The sequence below is a fragment of the Rhinatrema bivittatum genome, chromosome 9 (genome assembly GCF_901001135.1).
Source record: "Rhinatrema bivittatum chromosome 9, aRhiBiv1.1, whole genome shotgun sequence".
NCBI lineage: Eukaryota > Metazoa > Chordata > Amphibia > Gymnophiona > Rhinatrematidae > Rhinatrema > Rhinatrema bivittatum.
In genome coordinates, this window is record NC_042623.1 from 60,183,522 (window position 1) to 60,202,824 (window position 19,303).

Sequence of the window (19,303 nt, forward strand, 5' to 3'; positions counted from 1 at the left end):
TCTCCATCTGGCAGCCTGCTAGAACGTGCACACCGTATTGGAAGAAAGTCGGATGGGGATCAAAACCGGCGCCCCAGGGTGATAATTACTCGTTTCTTGCATTATGCTCACAAATCGCTAGTTCTACAACATTATAGGAAACAAAGAGAATTTCTTTATGAAAATCGCAAGATTTTGGTGTTCCAAGATTTTTCTCCTGCGGTTACAGCCAAGCGTAAAGAATTTCATGGAGTCTGTACAGATCTTATTGCCAAGAAAATTAGATTTTCTCTTCTATACCCGGCACAGCTCCGTATCTCATATCAAGGGGCTACTAAGTCTTTCATCTCAGCTGCGGAAGCTAAATCATACGTTCAAAATCTCCATGCTACGATTGCTGAAGATATGCCTTGATAGGGATGTGAATCGTTTTTTGACGATTTAAAACAATCGTCAGATATATTTTAAATCGTCAAAATTCGTTAGAGCCGTGATACAATAGCAATTCCCCCGATTTATCGTCAAAAAATCATAAATCGGGGGAGGGCAGGAAAACCGGCACACCAAAACAACCCTAAAACCCACCCCGACCCTTTAAAATAAATCCCCCACCCTCCTGAACCCCCCCAAAATGTTTTAAATTACCTGGGGTCCAGTGGGGGGGTCCCGGCGCGATCTCCCGCTGGCCACGGCTGCGATAATAGAAATGGCGCTGGTGGCCCTTTGCCCTTATCATATGGCAGGGTAAAGGTAGCGCCGGCGCCATTTTGGTTCCTGCACACGGGCCGTATTGCCAATATTCATTCATATCATTATATGAGGGCAAAGGTAGCGCCGGCTCCATTTTGAATATTGGCAATACGGCCCGCGTGCAGGAGGTCGCTCCCGGACCCCCGCTGGACTTTTGGCAAGTCTTGTGGGGGTCAGGAGGCCCCCCCAAGCTGGCCAAAAGTCCCTGGGGGTCCAGCGGGGGTCCGGGAGCGATCTCCTGCACTCGTGACGTCGGGAGCCAGGAACCAAAATGGCGCCGGCGCTACCTTTACCCTGTCATATGATACGGGCAAAGGGCCACCGGCGCCATTTCTATTAACGCAGCCGAGGCCAGAGAGCGGGAGATCGCACCGGGACCCCCCCCCCACTGGACCCCAGGTAATTTAAAACATTTTGGGGGGGGTTCGGGAGGGTGGGGGATATATTTTAAAGGGTCGGGGTGGGTTGTAGGGTTGTTTCGGTGTGCCGGTTTTCCCGCCCTCCCCCCTCCCACAATAAAACGATTTTTTAACCAAAAAAACTAAGACGATCAGATTTCCACCCCCCCCCCAGCCAAAATCGATCATTAAGACGATCGATCACACGATTCACATCCCTATGCCTTGATGTATAATCTAATTCTAGGAGGGATGGTGATATGTTTTATTTGATGTGTAAATCACCCTGAACAGCCTTGGAAGTCGTTTCATGAATAATCATTAGTTTTGAGAGTTTCTGCTGCTCCTTTGTATTTGAAAGTGATTACGAGGGTATGCTATCAATGCTTCTGCATGCAGCTGTTATATAATTGATAGCTTAAGTTGCTTGGGTTAGTGTTCTATGTTTTTTACCCCCTGAGTTGCTTCAAGGAGTTACTCTCTGCTTCACTATTCACCTGGGTATGCTCTGTTATTTTTGTATAATCTGGGGGTGAGTTGGGGTGATGGCCGAGCACACAGATGTTGTTGTGTGTCTCTGCTCTATTGGGAACATATGAGTATGGGGATCTCGGGTCCACGACCTGGGTTCTTGTTCATTGGTTTTTCCATGCATATTATGTTCACCAGTGAGATTGTTCGAGTTGGGAATATTGGAATAGGGGTAGGGGTGGGGGGGTGGGGTAATGGGTACAAAGAATCTCAGGATCATAGGTCATACTGGTTTTCCTAGGTGTTTTCATTTTCCCCCTACATCAATGGTGACTGTTTTTGCTGGGTTACCTTTCTGTCCTCTAACAATGTTCTTACAGCTTCTGTTACAGGGTTTTGCATACTCACGCTCATGGGGCTAGAAATTATTACTTGGAATGTGGCGGGAATGGGTTCCCCGGTAAAAAGAGAAAAGGTGCTTGCCCACCTCAATAAATTACACGCGAGTTTAGCGTTTCTACAGGAGACCCATTTACCATCTAATGAAGTGGTCAAACTAAGAAAGAAATGGGTTTCGCAAGTCTTTTATGCTACTGGCACTACCAAGAGTAGGGGGGTAGCTATTCTTATAAATAAATCTGTTGCCTTCAAAGCTAATCAGATGCTAGCGTATCCTCAAGGGAGGTATATCATAGTCAAGGGGGACTTAATGGGAACCATTGTGCTGCTTGTGTCGGTATATGCCCCCAACACATATGACCATGCTTTCTTTAGTTCTCTCCTGACTCAAATTTCCTCTGTTGGAACATGTCTTATCATTCTAGGAGGGGATTTAAATTTTGTGGTAGATCCCCAATTAGATCGTTTTCCTTCCAGGGGTAGGCATCAGCTAAGTGCAAATAAAGGCCCTAATTTTCTTTGCAAACATCTGCAGTTGCTGGATCTCTGGCGGACGCTACACCCTGGGGAACGTGAGTTTACGCATATGGCGAGGGCTCATCCCACCCGATCACCCATAGATTATCTCCTAGTCTCTGAGGTATTACTTCCCCGATTCTCCCATGCCTCCATAGGGTCTCTGTTAATTTCTGAACACTGTCCGGTAATGGGTGAGCTGGGTACCCATGATACTGGCTTCGCAAACCAATGGAGATTACCCTCCCATTTGTCAAATGACCCCGAATTTCCCAAATATCTACGGGAAAAATGGCAAGATTTTCTGTCCTTTAACGCACAACACTCTTACCAATCTGTGTTATTTTGGGAGACCGCAAAGACAGTTATTAGGGGGGAAATTATTAGTTATACTAGTCAGAAGCGTCGAAAGATGGATGCAGATATCCTTTCTCTAGAAAAGCAGATGCGGGCTCTTAAACGCCGCATTAATACTAAGGGCACGGAAAACCTCATCCCTCAGTATAAGGATCCTCAAGTGGCACTTAATAACCTTCTACATGCCCGCGCTCAAAGTGTTATGCTCAGGCTTGTGGACTCTTGGCCGACGAGAGGGTGGTATACCTTTCGGAGGGTCCGTAGGCTCTCTCGTCGGGTGGCGAGGCAGAACAGGAGGCAGGACCAGCTGACCCTTGGCACTGGAGGCTGAGGTGAACACGGAGGCGATGAAGAGACGAGATGAGGCGCTGTGTCTTCACCACTGGTGGTCTGCGGTCCCCCCGGGAGGAGCCCGTAGGAACCCGACCGCTGGGACTTAGGTAGACCTAGGGAGGTCAGGGTAACGGTGCAAGAGCCAACTGGAGCTTCGCCCTGGAAGCCCGCGGTCCCCCCAGGAGGAGCCCGTAGGGACCCGGGCCGCTGGGACTTAGGCGGGCCCTTGGAGACGGTAGTCTTGAAGAGGTCCTAGGTCAAGTGCCAGAGGGTCGTCGCTCACCAGTCCGAAGTCGTACGCCAGAGAATCACCACTTGCCAATCCAAGTCAGGAACCAGAGAATCACCGTAAGCCAATCCGAAGTCAGGAACCAGAGAATCACCGTAAGCCAATCCGAAGTCAGGAACCAGGAAGACGAAGCAGGAACCAGAAGCCAAGCTCGAAGAACTCACCGAAGCAAGCAGACTGGACAAAGCTCACAGGAGACGTTGCCAAGTCGAGGAATGAGCAGAGGAAGCCTCCTTAAATACTTCCTCTGCTCTGGATAATTGGAAGCAGGTGAGTATCATTGAAGGGATCAGGTCCCTTTAAATCCAGCAGGGGGGCGTGGCCTCGCGTCTAAAGATGGCGGCAGCCATCTTGGATTTCCGAGGAGGAGGAAAGCCAGCAGAGCACCTCGAGGGAGGAGCAGGGACGGCTCCCCAGTGGGCGACCAGAGTGCGGACCATCCCCGGGGTGATAGCTACAGGCCCCGGGGAGCATTTCAGAGGTTGCCGCGGCGGGTCGCCGCCGCGGTGGAGGTAGGGGGCCACGCCCATGGCCATCCACGGGCGCGGGACACAACAGTACCCCCCTCTTTAGGGCGCCTTCCCGGAGGCCTGGGCTTAGATGGGTGGTCTCTGTGGAACTGGTCCAATAGGCTCCGATCCAGGATGTTAGCCATGGGCTCCCACGAGTTCTCTTCGGGACCGAAGCCCTCCCATGCCAACAGATACTCCCATTTCTTGTGATGTTTTCTCACATCTAACACCTCCCAGATCTGGTAGGTGAGGTCATCTTCAGAGGCGACAGGTTGAGGAGTCGGAGGCGTGCTGGAGGGCCATGACAATACCAGAGGTTTTAAGAGGGAGACGTGGAACGTGTTGTGTATCTTAAGAGACGGAGGGAGGCGAAGTTGCTATGAGACAGCACCCACCTGCCGGATGATGGGAAACAGCCCGATGAATCGTGGGGCCATTCGCGATGATGGCAGCTTCAAACGGATGACTTGGGTAATTAGCCAGACCTTTTTGCCCGGTCTAAGAGGTGGATAAGGTCTTCTCCGTTGGTCCGCATACCTCTTTGCCACCTGACTGGCCTTGATCAGGGCGCGTTGTGTGGATAGCCACAGGCGATGTAGTTCTTCTGCAGAGAGCTGGGCTATCGGGGAAGGCACTGTAATGGGCATGGGCAGAGGCGGGCGTGGCTGTTTCCCATACACAATTTGGAACAGGGAAGATCCCGTAGCCACGGAGAGGTGGGAGTTAAGGGCGAATTCGGCCCATGGTAACAAGCTAGCCCAGTCATCTTGCTTTTCATTGACATAGATGCGGAGGAACTGCTTTAACATCTGGTTGGTTCTCTCCGCGAGACCATTGGTCTGAGGGTGATAGCCTGAAGTATAGTCCAAGGTGACGTCGAACTTTTGGCACAGGGCCCTCCAAAAGCGGGCGGTGAACTGAGGTCCCCTATCGGACAGGATACTTTTAGGCAGACCATGCAAGCGAAAGATATGCTGCACGAAGAGTTTGGCCAGCTGAGGGGCAGTCGGCAGCCCTGGAAGGGGCACGAAATGTGCCATCTTACTAAAACGGTCCACTACAACCCAGATGACTGTATTGCCGCTGGACAATGGTAGGTCGACCACGAAGTCGGTGGCCACATGAGTCCATGGCTCCGCAGGCGCTGGTAGCGGCTGGAGTAGACCTGGGGTCGCGCCATGGATCTTCTTGTGCCGAGCACATACCTGGCAGGACTCCACGTAGGCCCGAACATCCCGGTTGAGTTTAGGCCACCAATAGTATCGGCGCAGGTTTTGTAAAGTCCGGGTTTGTTCAGGGTGGCCCGAGCAACGGGAGTCGTGGGCCCAAGCGAGGACGTTTTTGCGCAAGTGCTGAGGGACCAAGGTCTTCCCTGGAGGGATGGTAGTGGTGGCAGACAGGAGGACCCGAGATGGTTCAATGATGAAGCGCGGTTCCTCTGTACCTTCTGTAGATTTGAAGACGCGTGTTAAGGCATCGGACTTGACATTTTTCCCAGCGGGTCTATAGCGGAGGACGAAGTTGAACCTCATGAAGAATAGAGCCCAACGAGCCTGCCGTGGATTAAGTCGTTGAGCCCGCTGCAGGTACTCTAAGTTTTTGCGGTCCATATAGACCGTAAATTGGTGCTGTGCCCCCTCTAGCCACTGCCGCCATTCTTCCAAGGCTACCTTTATCGCCAAGAGTTCCTTATCTCCTATGGCGTAGTTCCGTTCGGCCGGGGAGAATTGGTGGGAGAGGAAGGCACATGGGTGTAGTTTGTGCTTTTCAGAGGTCTGGCTCAGAACGGCGCCAACGCCTTCTGAAGATGCGTCTACCTCGATGACAAATGGCCGCTGCAGATCTGGATGTCGAAGGCATGGCTGTAACAAGAATGCCTCCTTGAGGCGACGAAAGGCGGCTTCTGCCACAGGAGGCCATTTTTTGGGGTCCGCGCCTTTCCAGGTCAGGGCCGTCATCAAGGCAACGATGGTTGCATAATGCGGGATAAAAGATCGGTAATAGTTAGCAAACCCCAGAAACCTCTGGAGTGCCTTGAGTCCTGACGGCTGCGGCCATTCCCAAATGGCCTTCAGTTTCTGTGGGTCCATGCAAAATCTTTCTTTGGAGACTATATATCCCAGAAAGGGAAGGGATTCCTGTTCGAAAAGGCACTTTTTCAGCTTCGCGTACAGTTTGTTTTCTCTAAGACGCTGTAGTACTGGAATGACGTGCTGGCGGTGAGCGAACAAGGTAACTGAAAATATCAGTATGTCATCCAGGTATACGACCACACATCGGTACAAGAGGTCGCATAGTATTTCATTCATAGTGTTCTGAAACACTGCGGGGGCATTGCAGAGCCCGAACGGCATTACCAAATATTCATAGTGGCCATCTCGGGTATTGAAGGCCGTCTTCCACTCATCGCCCTCTTTGATGCGGATCAAGTTGTAAGCTCCCCGGAGGTCGAGCTTGGAGAAGATCTGTGCTCCTTCCAAGCGGTCGAAGAGTTCCGAAATGAGGAGTAGCGGATATCAGTCCTTGACCGTTATAGCATTCAGGCCTCTATAATCAATGCACGGGCGCAGGCTCCCGTCCTTCTTGGCGACGAAGAAGAACCCCGCTCCTGTGGGGGACTGGGATTTCCAGATAAATCCTCTCTTCAGATTTTCCTCAATATACTCACTCATGGCCTGCGTATCGGCCGGGGAAAGGGCATAGATGCGTCCTCGAGGGGGCTCTGTCCCTGGGAGAAGATTGATGGCGCAGTCGAAGGATCGATGTGGTGGCAGTATTTCGGCCTTTTGTTTAGAGAAGACGTCCATGTATGCGGCATAAGGAGGCTATGGAACAGGATGCTGGCAACACGGAGTGGAGACATTTGCCATGGCAATTCGGTCCCCAATGAGCCAACTGCAGTGTCTTCCAGTGAAACTGGGGCTCATGATCCTGGAGCCACGGAAGTCCTAGAACAATCGGATGGATGGAATATTCCAGGACGTAAAACGGGATTTGTTCCTGGTGCAGGGCCCCAGCTCTGAGCTGGACGGGAATCGTAGTGTGTGTCACTTGTTCCGGGAGGGGCTTCCCCTGGATTGAAGAGATGACCATGGGAACAGGAAGGCGGACTTGTGGGATCTTTAGGTGTTCCACCAGGCCTTTCATTATAAAATTGCCGCCGGCGCCGGAGTCCACTAAAGCTAAAGTGTGGAAGTCTCCTTCGGTCGTGGTTAGTGACACTGGCAATGTTAGTGGAGGTACAGGTGTGGTGCGGCCCAGGAAGAGACCTCCTCCAGGTCCTAGGCCCGAGAGTTTCCCGGTCGTTCTGGACAGGCGGCTACTCGGTGGCCCGTCGAGCCGCAATAAAAGCAGAGTCCCTCCTTCGTGCGCCGCCACCGCTCCTGCAGAGATACTTTCCCGCGACCCAACTCCATGGGTTCGTCGGCAGGTGCCCGAGGGACTTCAGGGGCACTTTTGTACAGAGGAGAGGACCTCCTTGCTGCTTTAGTCACCGGGATGCGAAACCTCATGCGACGGTCTACACGATTGGCCAACTCAATCATGCCATCAAGATCGTCGGGGAGTTCCTTCGCCACCAACTCATTTTGGAGACGCGAGGCTAGGCCCTCCAGGAAGATAGCATGCAGGCAGTCCTCTCTCCAATTCAGCTCCGTGGCCAGGGTGCGGAATTCTGTGGCGTACTCGGCCACAGTACGGGTGCCCTGCCGCAACCGGAGCAGTTCAGAGACCGCAGTGGACTTGCGGACGGGTTCGTCGAACATCTGCCAAAACGCAGACAGGAACTGGGTCAAGTCTCTAAAGATCGGATCACTTCTTTCCCATAGGTGAGAGGCCCAGATCAGGGGCTTCCCGTCGAGCAGGGACATGATGTAGCTGGTCTTGACCAGGTTGCTGGGAAACTGCGCCGGCAGTAAGGAAAAGCGAACCTGGCACTGGCTGAGGAATCCTCGACACAACTTTGCGTCTCCGGCGTATCGAGAGGGTGCCGGGAGTTGTGTGGGAGTAACTTGCCCCTGGTCGCTTCCAGAGGCCTGGAAGGAGTGGGGTTGGGCAGGGCGACCTCCTTGCGCCCCAGGCGGAGATGGAAGCGCAGGATTCATAGGCCCTAGTGCTTCCAGGCGTTGGGTCAGGCCCTGTACCGCAGAGACCAGGGCGTCGAGGGTCTGTTGTTGGTCTTTCAGACGCTAGGCCATCCCAGGAATGGCCTGGCGGGCAGATACCTCCGCCGGGTCCATGGACTTGGCAATCTGTTATGCTCAGGCTTGTGGACCCTTGGCCGACAAGAGGGTGGTATACCTTTCGGAGGGTCCGTAGGCTCTCTCGTCGGGTGGCGAGGCAGAACAGGAGGCAGGACCAGCTGACCCTTGGCACTGGAGGCTGAGGTGAACATGGAGGTGATGAAGAGACGAGATGAGGCGCTCTGTCTTCACCACTGGTGGTCTGCGGTCCCCCCGGGAGGAGCCCGTAGGGACCCGAACGCTGGGACTTAGGTAGACCTAGGGAGGTCAGGGTAACGGTGCAAGAGCCAACTGGAGCTTCGCCCTGGAAGCCCGCGGTGCCCCCAGGAGGAGCCCGTAGGGACCTGGGCCGCTGGGACTTAGGCGGGCCCTTGGAGACAGTAGTCTTGAAGAGGTCCTAGGTCAAGTGCCAGAGGGTCGTCACTCACCAGTCCGAAGTCGTACGCCAGAGAATCACCACTTGCCAATCCGAAGTCAGGAACCAGAGAATCACCGTAAGCCAATTCGAAGTCAGGAACCAGAGAATCACCGTAAGCCAATCCGAAGTCAGGAACCAGGAAGACGAAGCAGGAACCAGAAGCCAAGCTCGAAGAACTCACCGAAGCAAGCAGACTGGACAAAGCTCACAGGAGACGTTGCCAAGTCGAGGAATGAGCAGAGGAAGCCTCCTTAAATACTTCCTCTGCTCTGGATAATTGGAAGCAGGTGAGTATCATTGAAGGGATCAGGTCCCTTTAAATCCAGCAGGGGGGCGTGGCCTCGTGTCCAAAGATGGCGGTGGCCATCTTGGATTTCCGAGGAGGAGGAAAGCCAGCAGAGCACCACGAGGGAGGAGCAGGGACGGCTCCCCAGCGGGCGACCAGAGTGCGGACCATCCCCGGGGTGATGGCCACCAGCCCCGGGGAGCATTTCAGAGGTTGCCGCGGCGGGTCGCCGCCGCGGTGGAGGTAAGGGGCCACGACCATGGCCATCCACGGGCGCGGGACACAACACAAAGGGCTCTTAGACATAGACAATTTACTTTTTACCAATTTGGGAATAAGGCTGGCCGTTTGCTTACGAGTCTTTTAAAGGCGCAAGAAACTTCAAAATTCATAGCGAACTTGAGATAGCACAATTGTTCTCTGATTATTATCATACCTTGTATACTGGGGAACAGGTGGATGAGGTAGCCATAGCAGAGTTTTTACGAACTATAGCCTTACCTTCATTGACTGAGGCATAGCAAGTTTCCTTAAATCGCCCCATTGCGACGCAGGAAATTGTTGATGCTATTGGTGCTCTGAAAGATAATAAGGCCCCGGGCCTGATGGACTGACAGCGATTTTTTATAAATCCTTGGCGGTAGATCTTTCCCCGACACTGCAATCCCTATTTGAAGACATGGCCACCACTGGTTCGATACCCCTCACTTTAAGGTCTGCCACTATTGTAGTGCTCCCTAAACCGGGTCGTGATCCATTGTCACCCTCTTCGTATAGGCCAATTTCCCTTTTAAATTTGGATATCAAGCTATATGCAACAATATTAGCTAATAGGCTTAAATCTATTATGCCCATGCTCATTTCTCCAGATCAAGTGGGATTCGTGGCGGGGAGGAGATCGGCGGTAAACCTTCACAAAATGCAAGCTGCTTTAGAAAATTGTGTTTTCGCCTCTCTTAAAGACCCTTTACTTGTAACGTGCGATGCAGAGAAGGCATTTGATAGAGTAGTGTGGCCTTTTCTCAAACAGGTTCTCCTTAAAATGGGCTTTACAGGAAGAATATTTGAATACATTACACTACTTTATTCTAATCCAACGGCTAGAGTATTGGTTAATGGGCTGCTTTCGGAGGAATTTTCTCTGTTAAGAGGCACACGTCAGGGATGCCCTCTCTCTCCCTTACTGTTCATCTTGACGGTAGAGCCTCTTGTCCGGAAAATTCGGGACACATACTCAGTATCGGGGATTCCGGTTGGGGCTCAAATTTATAAAACACTGCTTTTTGCAGATGATATACTACTCTTGTTAACAAATGCCAAAACAGCGCTCCCAGAAGCCTTACAAATATTTTCTCTCTATCAATCTTTATTAGGATTTAAACTAAATTTAGACAAAACTGAAGCCCTGGATTTGACAGGAGAGATGGCTCTATCTTGGCCAGCTTTTCCGGTGAAATGGGCAGGATCAACTATTAAATACTTAGGGATTCAGATTCACCTGAACCCAAACAAGTGGTATGTTTTAAATGTAGTACCAGCTATAGAAAAAATCACTCGCACTCTGGTTAGTTGGCAATCCTTGCCCCTTTCCATGCAGGGCAGAATTGCACTTATTAAGATGGTAATTGCCCCTCGCCTAATCTATTTACTTTCTATGATCCCGTGTTTTTTAAGGGCTAAAGACAATCATAAACTGCAGAAAGAGATTCGATCCTTTGTGTGGAGGGGCAAGAAACTACGATTGGCTTATGATACCCTTACTGCCCCAAAGATTCAAGGAGGATTTGGTCTCCCTGACTTTATGATTTACTCTAAAGCAGCGAACCTCCGATTTTTGGGGGATTGGATTCTTGGTACTTCACACTATACGGATACCTCCTTAGTCGAGGCCCTATGTGCGCCCTTGGATCCCAGATATGTGCTGCACGTCCCGTCTCTGGAGCTACAAGGCCCGCAACTTCATTTTGGACTAGTTAAAACTATGCGTAAAATTTCGGCTCATATTCAACAAGTTTTACACCTTCCTACCCATATGTCCATATACTACCCCCTAGTGTATGCTTTTAAAGATCCCCACATATTGCCATCCAACCACAATTTTTCCATATCTGCTGGGTGGCCTTTAAAGGATTTCATGGACCCCCACACGAGTCACTTACATTCTTTTAAACAGTGTCAAGAGATGTTGGGGATGCAGCCACATCACTTTTTACTATATGGCTTTGTACGTGCAGCTTATGTTGCCTTGATGAAGGGAGCTCCTGATGCTATAGACTCTCCCCAATTTTCAGACCTGATTAATAGTTTTGTTACCAAAACAGCCTCTTTGTCTTCTATGTATTCTTATTATTGTTTTATACGGGTCTATCCCATATTCCAGTCTTTGCTTCTCAAATGGACTCGGGACTGTGGGGAGGACTTGACTACCTGGATGCTTCAGAATGCCTATGTTTCTATCTCCAAGATATCTATCAATGTTACTCTCCGGGAACTTCAACAGCGGATATTCCACAGAATGATTATATCGCCAGCTAGAGCAAAGACTATGGGTTTTCTATCGGTGGATACCTGCCTCAAATGCCAACAACCACAGGCATCTTTGATACACTGTCTTTGGTCCTGTATGGTTATTCAATCCTTCTGGGAAGACATTCGCAAATATTTATCCTCTATAGTGGGCACTGACATTTCTTGGTCATGCTCTTTCTGTCTCTTCAACAATGAAGTGGGAGATTCCAGCATCTCGATAGACAATGTTCTTCTGATGTCCAAGGCTTGTCTTATTGCAAAAAAGTGAATTTTGCTACGATGGATAGAACCTACTCCTCCAATTCGTCGACAATGGAGTATTCTAATGACTGAAATGTTTCATTTGGAATATGGATCATTATATGTTTGTTTTCCTCCGGGGAAGAAAAGACTTTTTAGAGACACCTGGCAGGTGTATTATGACATTCTCCCTCCGGCGATTCAGGCATTATCACCCTTAACCCTGAGTCCAAAATTCTCATGAGTGTTAGAGCTCAGTTTTCTTTACCTATGGAGCATGAGATGGATAAGGTCCGAGATCGATGTTAAACGTTATAATGTTATGAAGCTTTTATGTTCTAGGATTTTACCAGGGGATATCTTACATATTTTTTAACCGGTTTTCATAAAGAATAACGTAACTCTACCTGAGATTCTCTGTACGGGAGGAGTGGGAGGGGCATGGGAGGTGTGGGATTCTGAGGGGGTTGGGGGGGGAGGGATGGTATTTGGGAAACAATGGAAAATTCATGTTGAGGTGCTATATTACTCATTATGCTGTTTTGTTTACTGTGTTATTTTTCCTCAATAAAAAATTACTTAAAAAAAAAAACAAGATTGATTAAACAAGAATAAAAATAAAATGGTAACTGGCAGCTAGGCTGGTCACAAGTTAAGCTAGCATGAAGCTAGTCAGAAATTGCTTCAATATAAAAGACTCCATCCAACTCAGGTTGGCAACATCATTTATCAAGTCAAAGGCCTAGGCTAAACAAACAAGCTATAACAGCCTTTCTAAATTTGATATAATTTACTTCATCTTGAACATCCAATGGCAAAACGTTCCACCATAATGGCATCTGATAACTGAAAGAAGTTCCACATGTACCTTCTAAGCTAATCAACATAATAGAAGGAATTTACAAAAAGCCCTTTTGAGAAGATTGTAGGGTTCTCATTGGTGAGAGTAAGGGATTAATAATCTGGACAAGTAAATCAGAGTACCAGTGTGAACAGCAAGGAAAGCCAAAGGATTTTAAATCTGATTTGGCACAACAGTGGACGCCAATTAAGTTTTTGTAAAATAGGAGTAACATGATCAAATTTTCACAGGCCATAAATAACTTTGGACACTCTACTCTGGAGAAGTTGTAGATGTTTACTTTATGATAGAAGGAAACCAAGAAAAAGGGAGTTACACTAGTCAATTCTAGAAATAATGAGTGAATGTTTAAAGAGTCCAAGGCCATGACAGTCAAGAAAAGAACATTGGTGACGAATATACCTAAGGCAAGATAAAGACTTTTTTACTAGTGTTAAAATATATTGGGACAAGAACAGGTTTTGAGTCAAGTTGTACTCCTAATGAAGAAACTACATCTCTAAGGGAGAATGAGGTCCTTAAAATACAAGGTGCCAGATTTGGCACTGTGGCTCTACAACTAACCCATAATACCTCCAACTTGCCTGGATTTACTTTGTGAGAGTATAACTAATGATCTATCTGACCTCAATAGATATTAAAATTATCATTAACTGATTTAGAGTCAAAGTAAGCTATTAGTTGAATATCATCCATGTAAATGGAAGAACCTAACCCATAGTTCGGGATTAATGTGGCCAGAGGAGATAAGAATATGTTAAAGAGGCAATGTCCAAAATTAGAGCCTTGCAGAACTCCTGAAGAAAGTGACATCGAATCACAGTTGAGAGTCCCATTTGCCCTGAAAAGAGCAATCAGTCAAATAATAACTGAACCATTTAAACACAGTATTTGCAAGACCAATCTCCTTAAGTGATCAATAAGCAAGTTGTGAATGATGGTATCAAAGGTTGCCCTCATATCTAAAAAGTCAATTAGTGTATCCTTCCTACCCTCTACCCTTAGTTGGATGTCATTGGCAAGGGCCAGCAAGGCAGAGTCTCTCTCTCTCTCTCTCTCTCTCTCTCTCTCTCTCTCTCTCTCTCTCTCTCTCTCTCTCTCCAGATACATCTAGCTCTGGTACTGTTTTTCCTTTATTCCCCTCAGCCTCTCTTCTTTCTTCCTTTAGACTGCTGGTAACAGATTCTTTCATTTTATAAGGTATATAAAATACACATATAACTGGTAGTATATTTTCTTCCGACACTTTCAAAATTATCTACTTTTGTTTCTGCACAAGTTCCTATATACCGTGATTAGCTGCTATGAATTTCTGGATTGTAAACTTTTTGATACTAGAATGATGCTGGCGATTTCGAGTATGCTGGCATATCCATTTTGTGCACTAGCTCCCGATATCTTTTCAACATGCTGTTTGAATGCTTCCCTGATTTGTACATAAGAACATAAGAAAATGCCATACTGGGTCAGACCAAGGGTCTATCAAGCCCAGCATCCTGTTTCCAACAGTGGCCAATCCAGGCCATAAGAACCTGGCAAGTACCCAAAAACTAAGTCTATTCCATGTAACCATTGCTAATGGCAGTGGCTATTCTCTAAGTGAACTTAATAGCAGGTAATGGACTTCTCCTCCAAGAACTTATCCAGTCCTTTTTTAAACACAGCTATACTAACTGCACTAACCACATTCTCTGGCAACAAATTCCAGAGTTTAATTGTGCGTTGAGTAAAAAAGAACTTTCTCCGATTAGTTTTAAATGTGCCCCATGCTAACTTCATGGAGTGCCCCCTAGTCTTTCTACTATCCGAAAGAGTAAATAACCAATTCACATCTACCCGTTCTAGACCTCTCATGATTTTAAACACCTCTATCATATCCCCCCTCAGTCGTCTCTTCTCCAAGCTGAACAGTCCTAACCACTTTAGTCTTTCCTCATAGGGGAGTTGTTCCATTCCCCTTATCATTTTGGTAGCCCTTCTCTGTACCTTCTCCATCGCAATTATATCTTTTTTGAGATGCGGCAACCAGAATTGTACACAGTATTCAAGGTGCGGTCTCACCATGGAACGATACAGAGGCATTATGACATTTTCCGTTTTATTCACCATTCCTTTTCTAATAATTCCCAACATTCTGTTTGCTTTTTTGACTGCCGCAGCACACTGCACTGACGATTTCAATGTGTTATCCACTATGACACCTAGATCTCTTTCTTGGGTTGTAGCACCTAATATGGAACCCAACATTGTGTAATTATAGCATGGGTTATTTTTCCCTATATGCATCACCTTGCACTTATCCACATTAAATTTCATCTGCCATTTGGATGCCCAATTTTCCAGTCTCACAAGGTCTTCCTGCAATTTATCACAATCTGCTTGTGATTTAACTACTCTGAACAATTTTGTGTCATCTGCAAATTTGATTATCTCACTCGTCGTATTTCTTTCCAGATCATTTATAAATATATTGAACAGTAAGGGTCCCAATACAGATCCCTGAGGCACTCCACTGTCCACTTCCTTCCACTGAGAAAATTGCCCATTTAATCCTACTCTCTGTTTCCTGTCTTTTAGCCAGTTTGCAATCCACGAAAGGACATCGCCACCTATCCCATGACTTTTTACTTTTCCTAGAAGCCTCTCATGAGGAACTTTGTCAAACGCCTTCTGAAAATTGCACGCTCTGTGCTCTTCTATTTAATTTGGAGTGTGGATTTATTTCCCATTATGAAATTTTCTTCCAGGAATTTGTCCAAATTTTTTTTAAACCCAGCTACACTAACAGCTTTTACCATATCCTCCAACAACCAATTCTGGAGTTTAATTATGCGGTGGGTAAAAACATTTTCTCTTGTCTTAAATGCATCACCAAGTAATTTCATTGCATGTCTCCTAGTCTTTGTATTTTTAAGAAGCCTTTAAAACTGAGCGGAGTAATTTTTTTCTTCTTGTTAGGTAGACCTGCTTGGTGGGGATGAAAGTTACACTTCTGGCTTAGAGGTATTCCACATCTTTCGCTTACTAAGCCTGGAGGAATTTTATTACACTCTGATACAAATGGTGAATATGGAAACAGTCCAATCTATTAAATGTAAGAAATAATTTATATTTACAATTGCTCTCTCCTAGAGCCCAGCATGCTATAATTTATTACCCATGAGGTCTTTATGCTTGTGCTCTTTGAAGTCCAAGATATTCTTTGTTTTCTAGCTACATCAACTAGGGTTTTTGGATTTTGTTGGAAATCTGCTTTGATCCATGAATGTGTTAACTTCTGTAAATGGGGAGGGGGAAGGGAGGAAGGCAAGGGGAGAAGGTGAAAGATGAGAACTTGATTGCTCTACTTCTGTTCTATGAATGGTGTTCTTTACCTTTAAGGGGTGGGAAAAAGGTTTAAAAAAAAAAAAACCCCAAAAAAATGGTAAACTGTTTTCATATGGTCTTTCATTGTTTGGCATGCATAAGAGCCAAATGTATGTCAGATGTCTTTCAATAAAGTTTAAACATTAATGGTTGGCACTGTATTTCAGAAAATCTGAGTGCAAAGAAACTCTTAGGGCCTCATTTTCTAAAGTATCGCAGGCCTGTGATACTTTAGAAAAATGCGGTAATGAGGGGCGGGAGGCCAAAACGGGGGGGCGATCCTGCGCTAGCCGGCAGCGATCGCACCTCAGCGGTGCGATCGCTGCTGGCATCGCGCCCAATAACTCCACCATAGAAGGTGGAGTTATTGGGCGTGAAATAGGCAGCGAAAAGGCCCTTACCTTTTCGCTGTCCGTGCCATCGTCGCAGAGACGGCCCGGTGACGCCCCGACTCCTCCTCTTCCAGGGCCGACTCTGCCACGATGTAGGTAGCGCAGGCGTGCGCTACTTTCGCTAGCTATCGCAGGCTTGCGCTGTTAGCACAAGCCTGCAATAGCTTTGGAAAATAAGGTCCTTAGAGTAAGACTGGTGACATTTTATACCAAATAAAAATCTGTAAAATATTTGGGTCATCATCCGAATACGTTCATGGCTTTGAAACTCAATCGAAAAACTTTTCAAATCTATAGAGGTCAAATCAACATGTATCTCCCAATTACATAAATAATTGTGTAACTTTGGTTTAATTTTATCTCACCTGTTCATGTGCGATGGTTTGTGACAAAGGCTTCATCTCGTTGTCTATCCTTCCCTGAATGCTGATGGAAATAAGAAAGTTAGCTTGCAATATATATTCCTCCATTTTTTATTTAAAAAATTAACAGGGTCAGTATTCAAAATGCATTATGGTGTTAACGCCCACCATAACACGTTAATGGCATAACGCATGTGATATTAAACATATTGCATTGTGCGAATGCAAATTTTTCATAGCGGCAGGATTGGGGAGGGGTTTGGGCAGGATTAATGAAAATGAGGGGCAATATCACATGTTTTTAATGACAGAAATAACTACACCTTTTCTTCTCCTGACGTTAAGCTGTGCAAGATGCCTGAAACAGCTGTAAGGTGATTTGCAATAAAGATTACAAATTGCATTTTGGCCATTTCTGGGCTTGGGGAGGGAAGAAGGGAGAGGGAGGGGAGGGGAGTAGAGAGAGAGAGCGAGCCTCTGGGGAGGTCTTCACAGTATTCAACTATTTATATTACTATAGGAGGGCCAGCTAAAAACTTAAGGTGAGGTTTTGGGGGTTATTTAGGGTTTTGGGGCCAGTCTGACATACAGAGTGAGATGTATGTCAAACTGTATGTCAAACTTTCCTCACTCCAAAAGATCTGACGTCTTTTGGAGTGAGGAAAGTCTCCCAAAGATGAGATTTCTACAATGTCCTCTCATCCTAGCTTGATAGTACCCTGTTATAGAGTCCATCTTAAGCACGCCCCTTTTTCTTATCGCGGGCATTATCCATGCAAAATTATAGCATTTTGATGAATCTAGGGGTAAATTACTTACTCGTAATGTTCATTTTCTGAAAATAGCAACTCAATAGTCACTTATCTGGGTCCCAAGACCTATGTCACATTGTCAAAATAAGTCTGGAAAGCTTTAAAAAAACAAAAAAAAAAACTTCATCTTATGAGTATGAAAGGACCCAAGCAACATCAGATCAACTGACACTTAAGTTAATTACTACCAAGAATAGAAAGTGATCCCAAGTACTACAACTTATGAGAGAAGGATGGATTGTGTTATTCCACAGAGCTGTCAGACAGCAAACATCACAGGCAAATAATTTGACTCTGATGACAGGCAGCATCAATAAAAAGTATACATATGAGGCTTACTAGCTAAGCTTTTTCTTCAAATTAAAAAAAAAAAGGACAGTGTTGTGAATGCAAACAAAAATAAGCAATGAATAGAGCCTGATTCAGCTAGGACTTTTCCCATAAACACAGAATGGAAGAAAAGCCTTAGTAATCAGATTCTAATGTTTGTCAGCGAAATCTGTGTATGTTTGTTTACCTTTTTGCCATTTAAATAAAGTGTGAAACATAGAACAGAAAATATTCCTGGAAATCAACAGAAAATGGCTATATAAGAGTAGAAACTAAATTTTATTGTATTAATCAGCTAAATTTTATATCCTGCTAAGAAGCAATATCAAGACTTAAGTGTAATATTTAACATATGGCATGAACTTTATATCGCAGTCCTGGAAATGTCTTCCAAGGAGGCAGAACTTACATTGGCAATCAAAATAGCTAATGCTTAAATAGCATGGGCTCTGACATGTCCCTGGAAGGTCAATCCTGAAAGGGAGTAAAAAAAAAAAAATGCAATATGCTACCCAAATGAAGATAGAACATTTTCATATGGAAACATTACACTTTATGGTACTCAAAGAAAAGCAAGTATGTTTAACGTAAACGGTGTTTCCGTAGATAGCAGAACAAATCAGCCATGCTGTCTGGACTGTCTGTCAGGCCCGGGAAGGCGGAGCTTTCCAAAGCTGTTACTCAGAGTTCAACTTGGTGCGGCTTCGCGTGAGTTCCCGCACAGGAAAAGCAGATCTCCTAAGTCTGTTATATAGCAGTAGCTTTAGTTAGAACATGTACCTGGCTGTCCAGGGAGGTGGGTGGGTCAGCATGGCTGATTCGTTCTGCTATCTACAGAAACACCGTTTACGGTAAGCAAACTTGCTTTTTCCCGTTAATAGCAGGCTGAATCAGCCATGCTGTCTGGGAGTCCCAAGCTAATTTGTCACACTACGGCAGTTTTGTTATTCTGTATCTGTAGCGTGAGTTATGACTGTGGACAGCCAGTGGTACGTTGGTGTCTATATAGTATTTAGTACTGCTCTGCCGACCTTGGCGTCATCTGTTGATTCCTGGTCCAGGCAGTAATGTGCTGTAAAGGTATGTAGGGAGGTCCATGTCGCCGCTTTACATATGTCAATTGGCAGAACATGATTCAGATGGGCAGTGAAAGCAGATACTGCCCGCACCTGATGCGCATTCGGAGTGGAAGAGAGTTGTAACCCCCTCTTCTCATAACAAAACTTTATGCACTGAACAATCCAGCTGGAAATAGTTCTTTTAGCTACAGGTTGCCCTGGAGCATTTGGGTTGAATGTGAGGAAAAGTTGAGAAGATCTGGACTCACTGTTTGTCCTGCTTTTGTAGTAAGCTAGAGTTCTTTTACAATCCAATGTATGTAACAGTCGTTCTCTCTCATTTTTATGCGGTTTTGGAAAAAATGTTGGAAGCTCAATAGATTGATTAAGGTGGAAGGTCGAA

At 46.5% G+C, this 19,303-nt stretch overlaps 1 protein-coding gene across 2 annotated transcripts in view; it reads right to left on the bottom strand.

The window, feature by feature from the left end:
* C9H12orf40 (chromosome 9 C12orf40 homolog) overlaps positions 1 to 19,303 on the bottom strand; it is a 272,504-nt gene that overhangs the window by 118,217 nt on the left and 134,984 nt on the right. For both annotated transcript variants that reach the window (XM_029617064.1, XM_029617065.1), the window contains exon 5: positions 16,704 to 16,764. In XM_029617064.1, the coding sequence (XP_029472924.1) occupies positions 16,704 to 16,764 (61 nt within the window). The remainder of the gene's footprint in view (positions 1 to 16,703; positions 16,765 to 19,303) is intronic.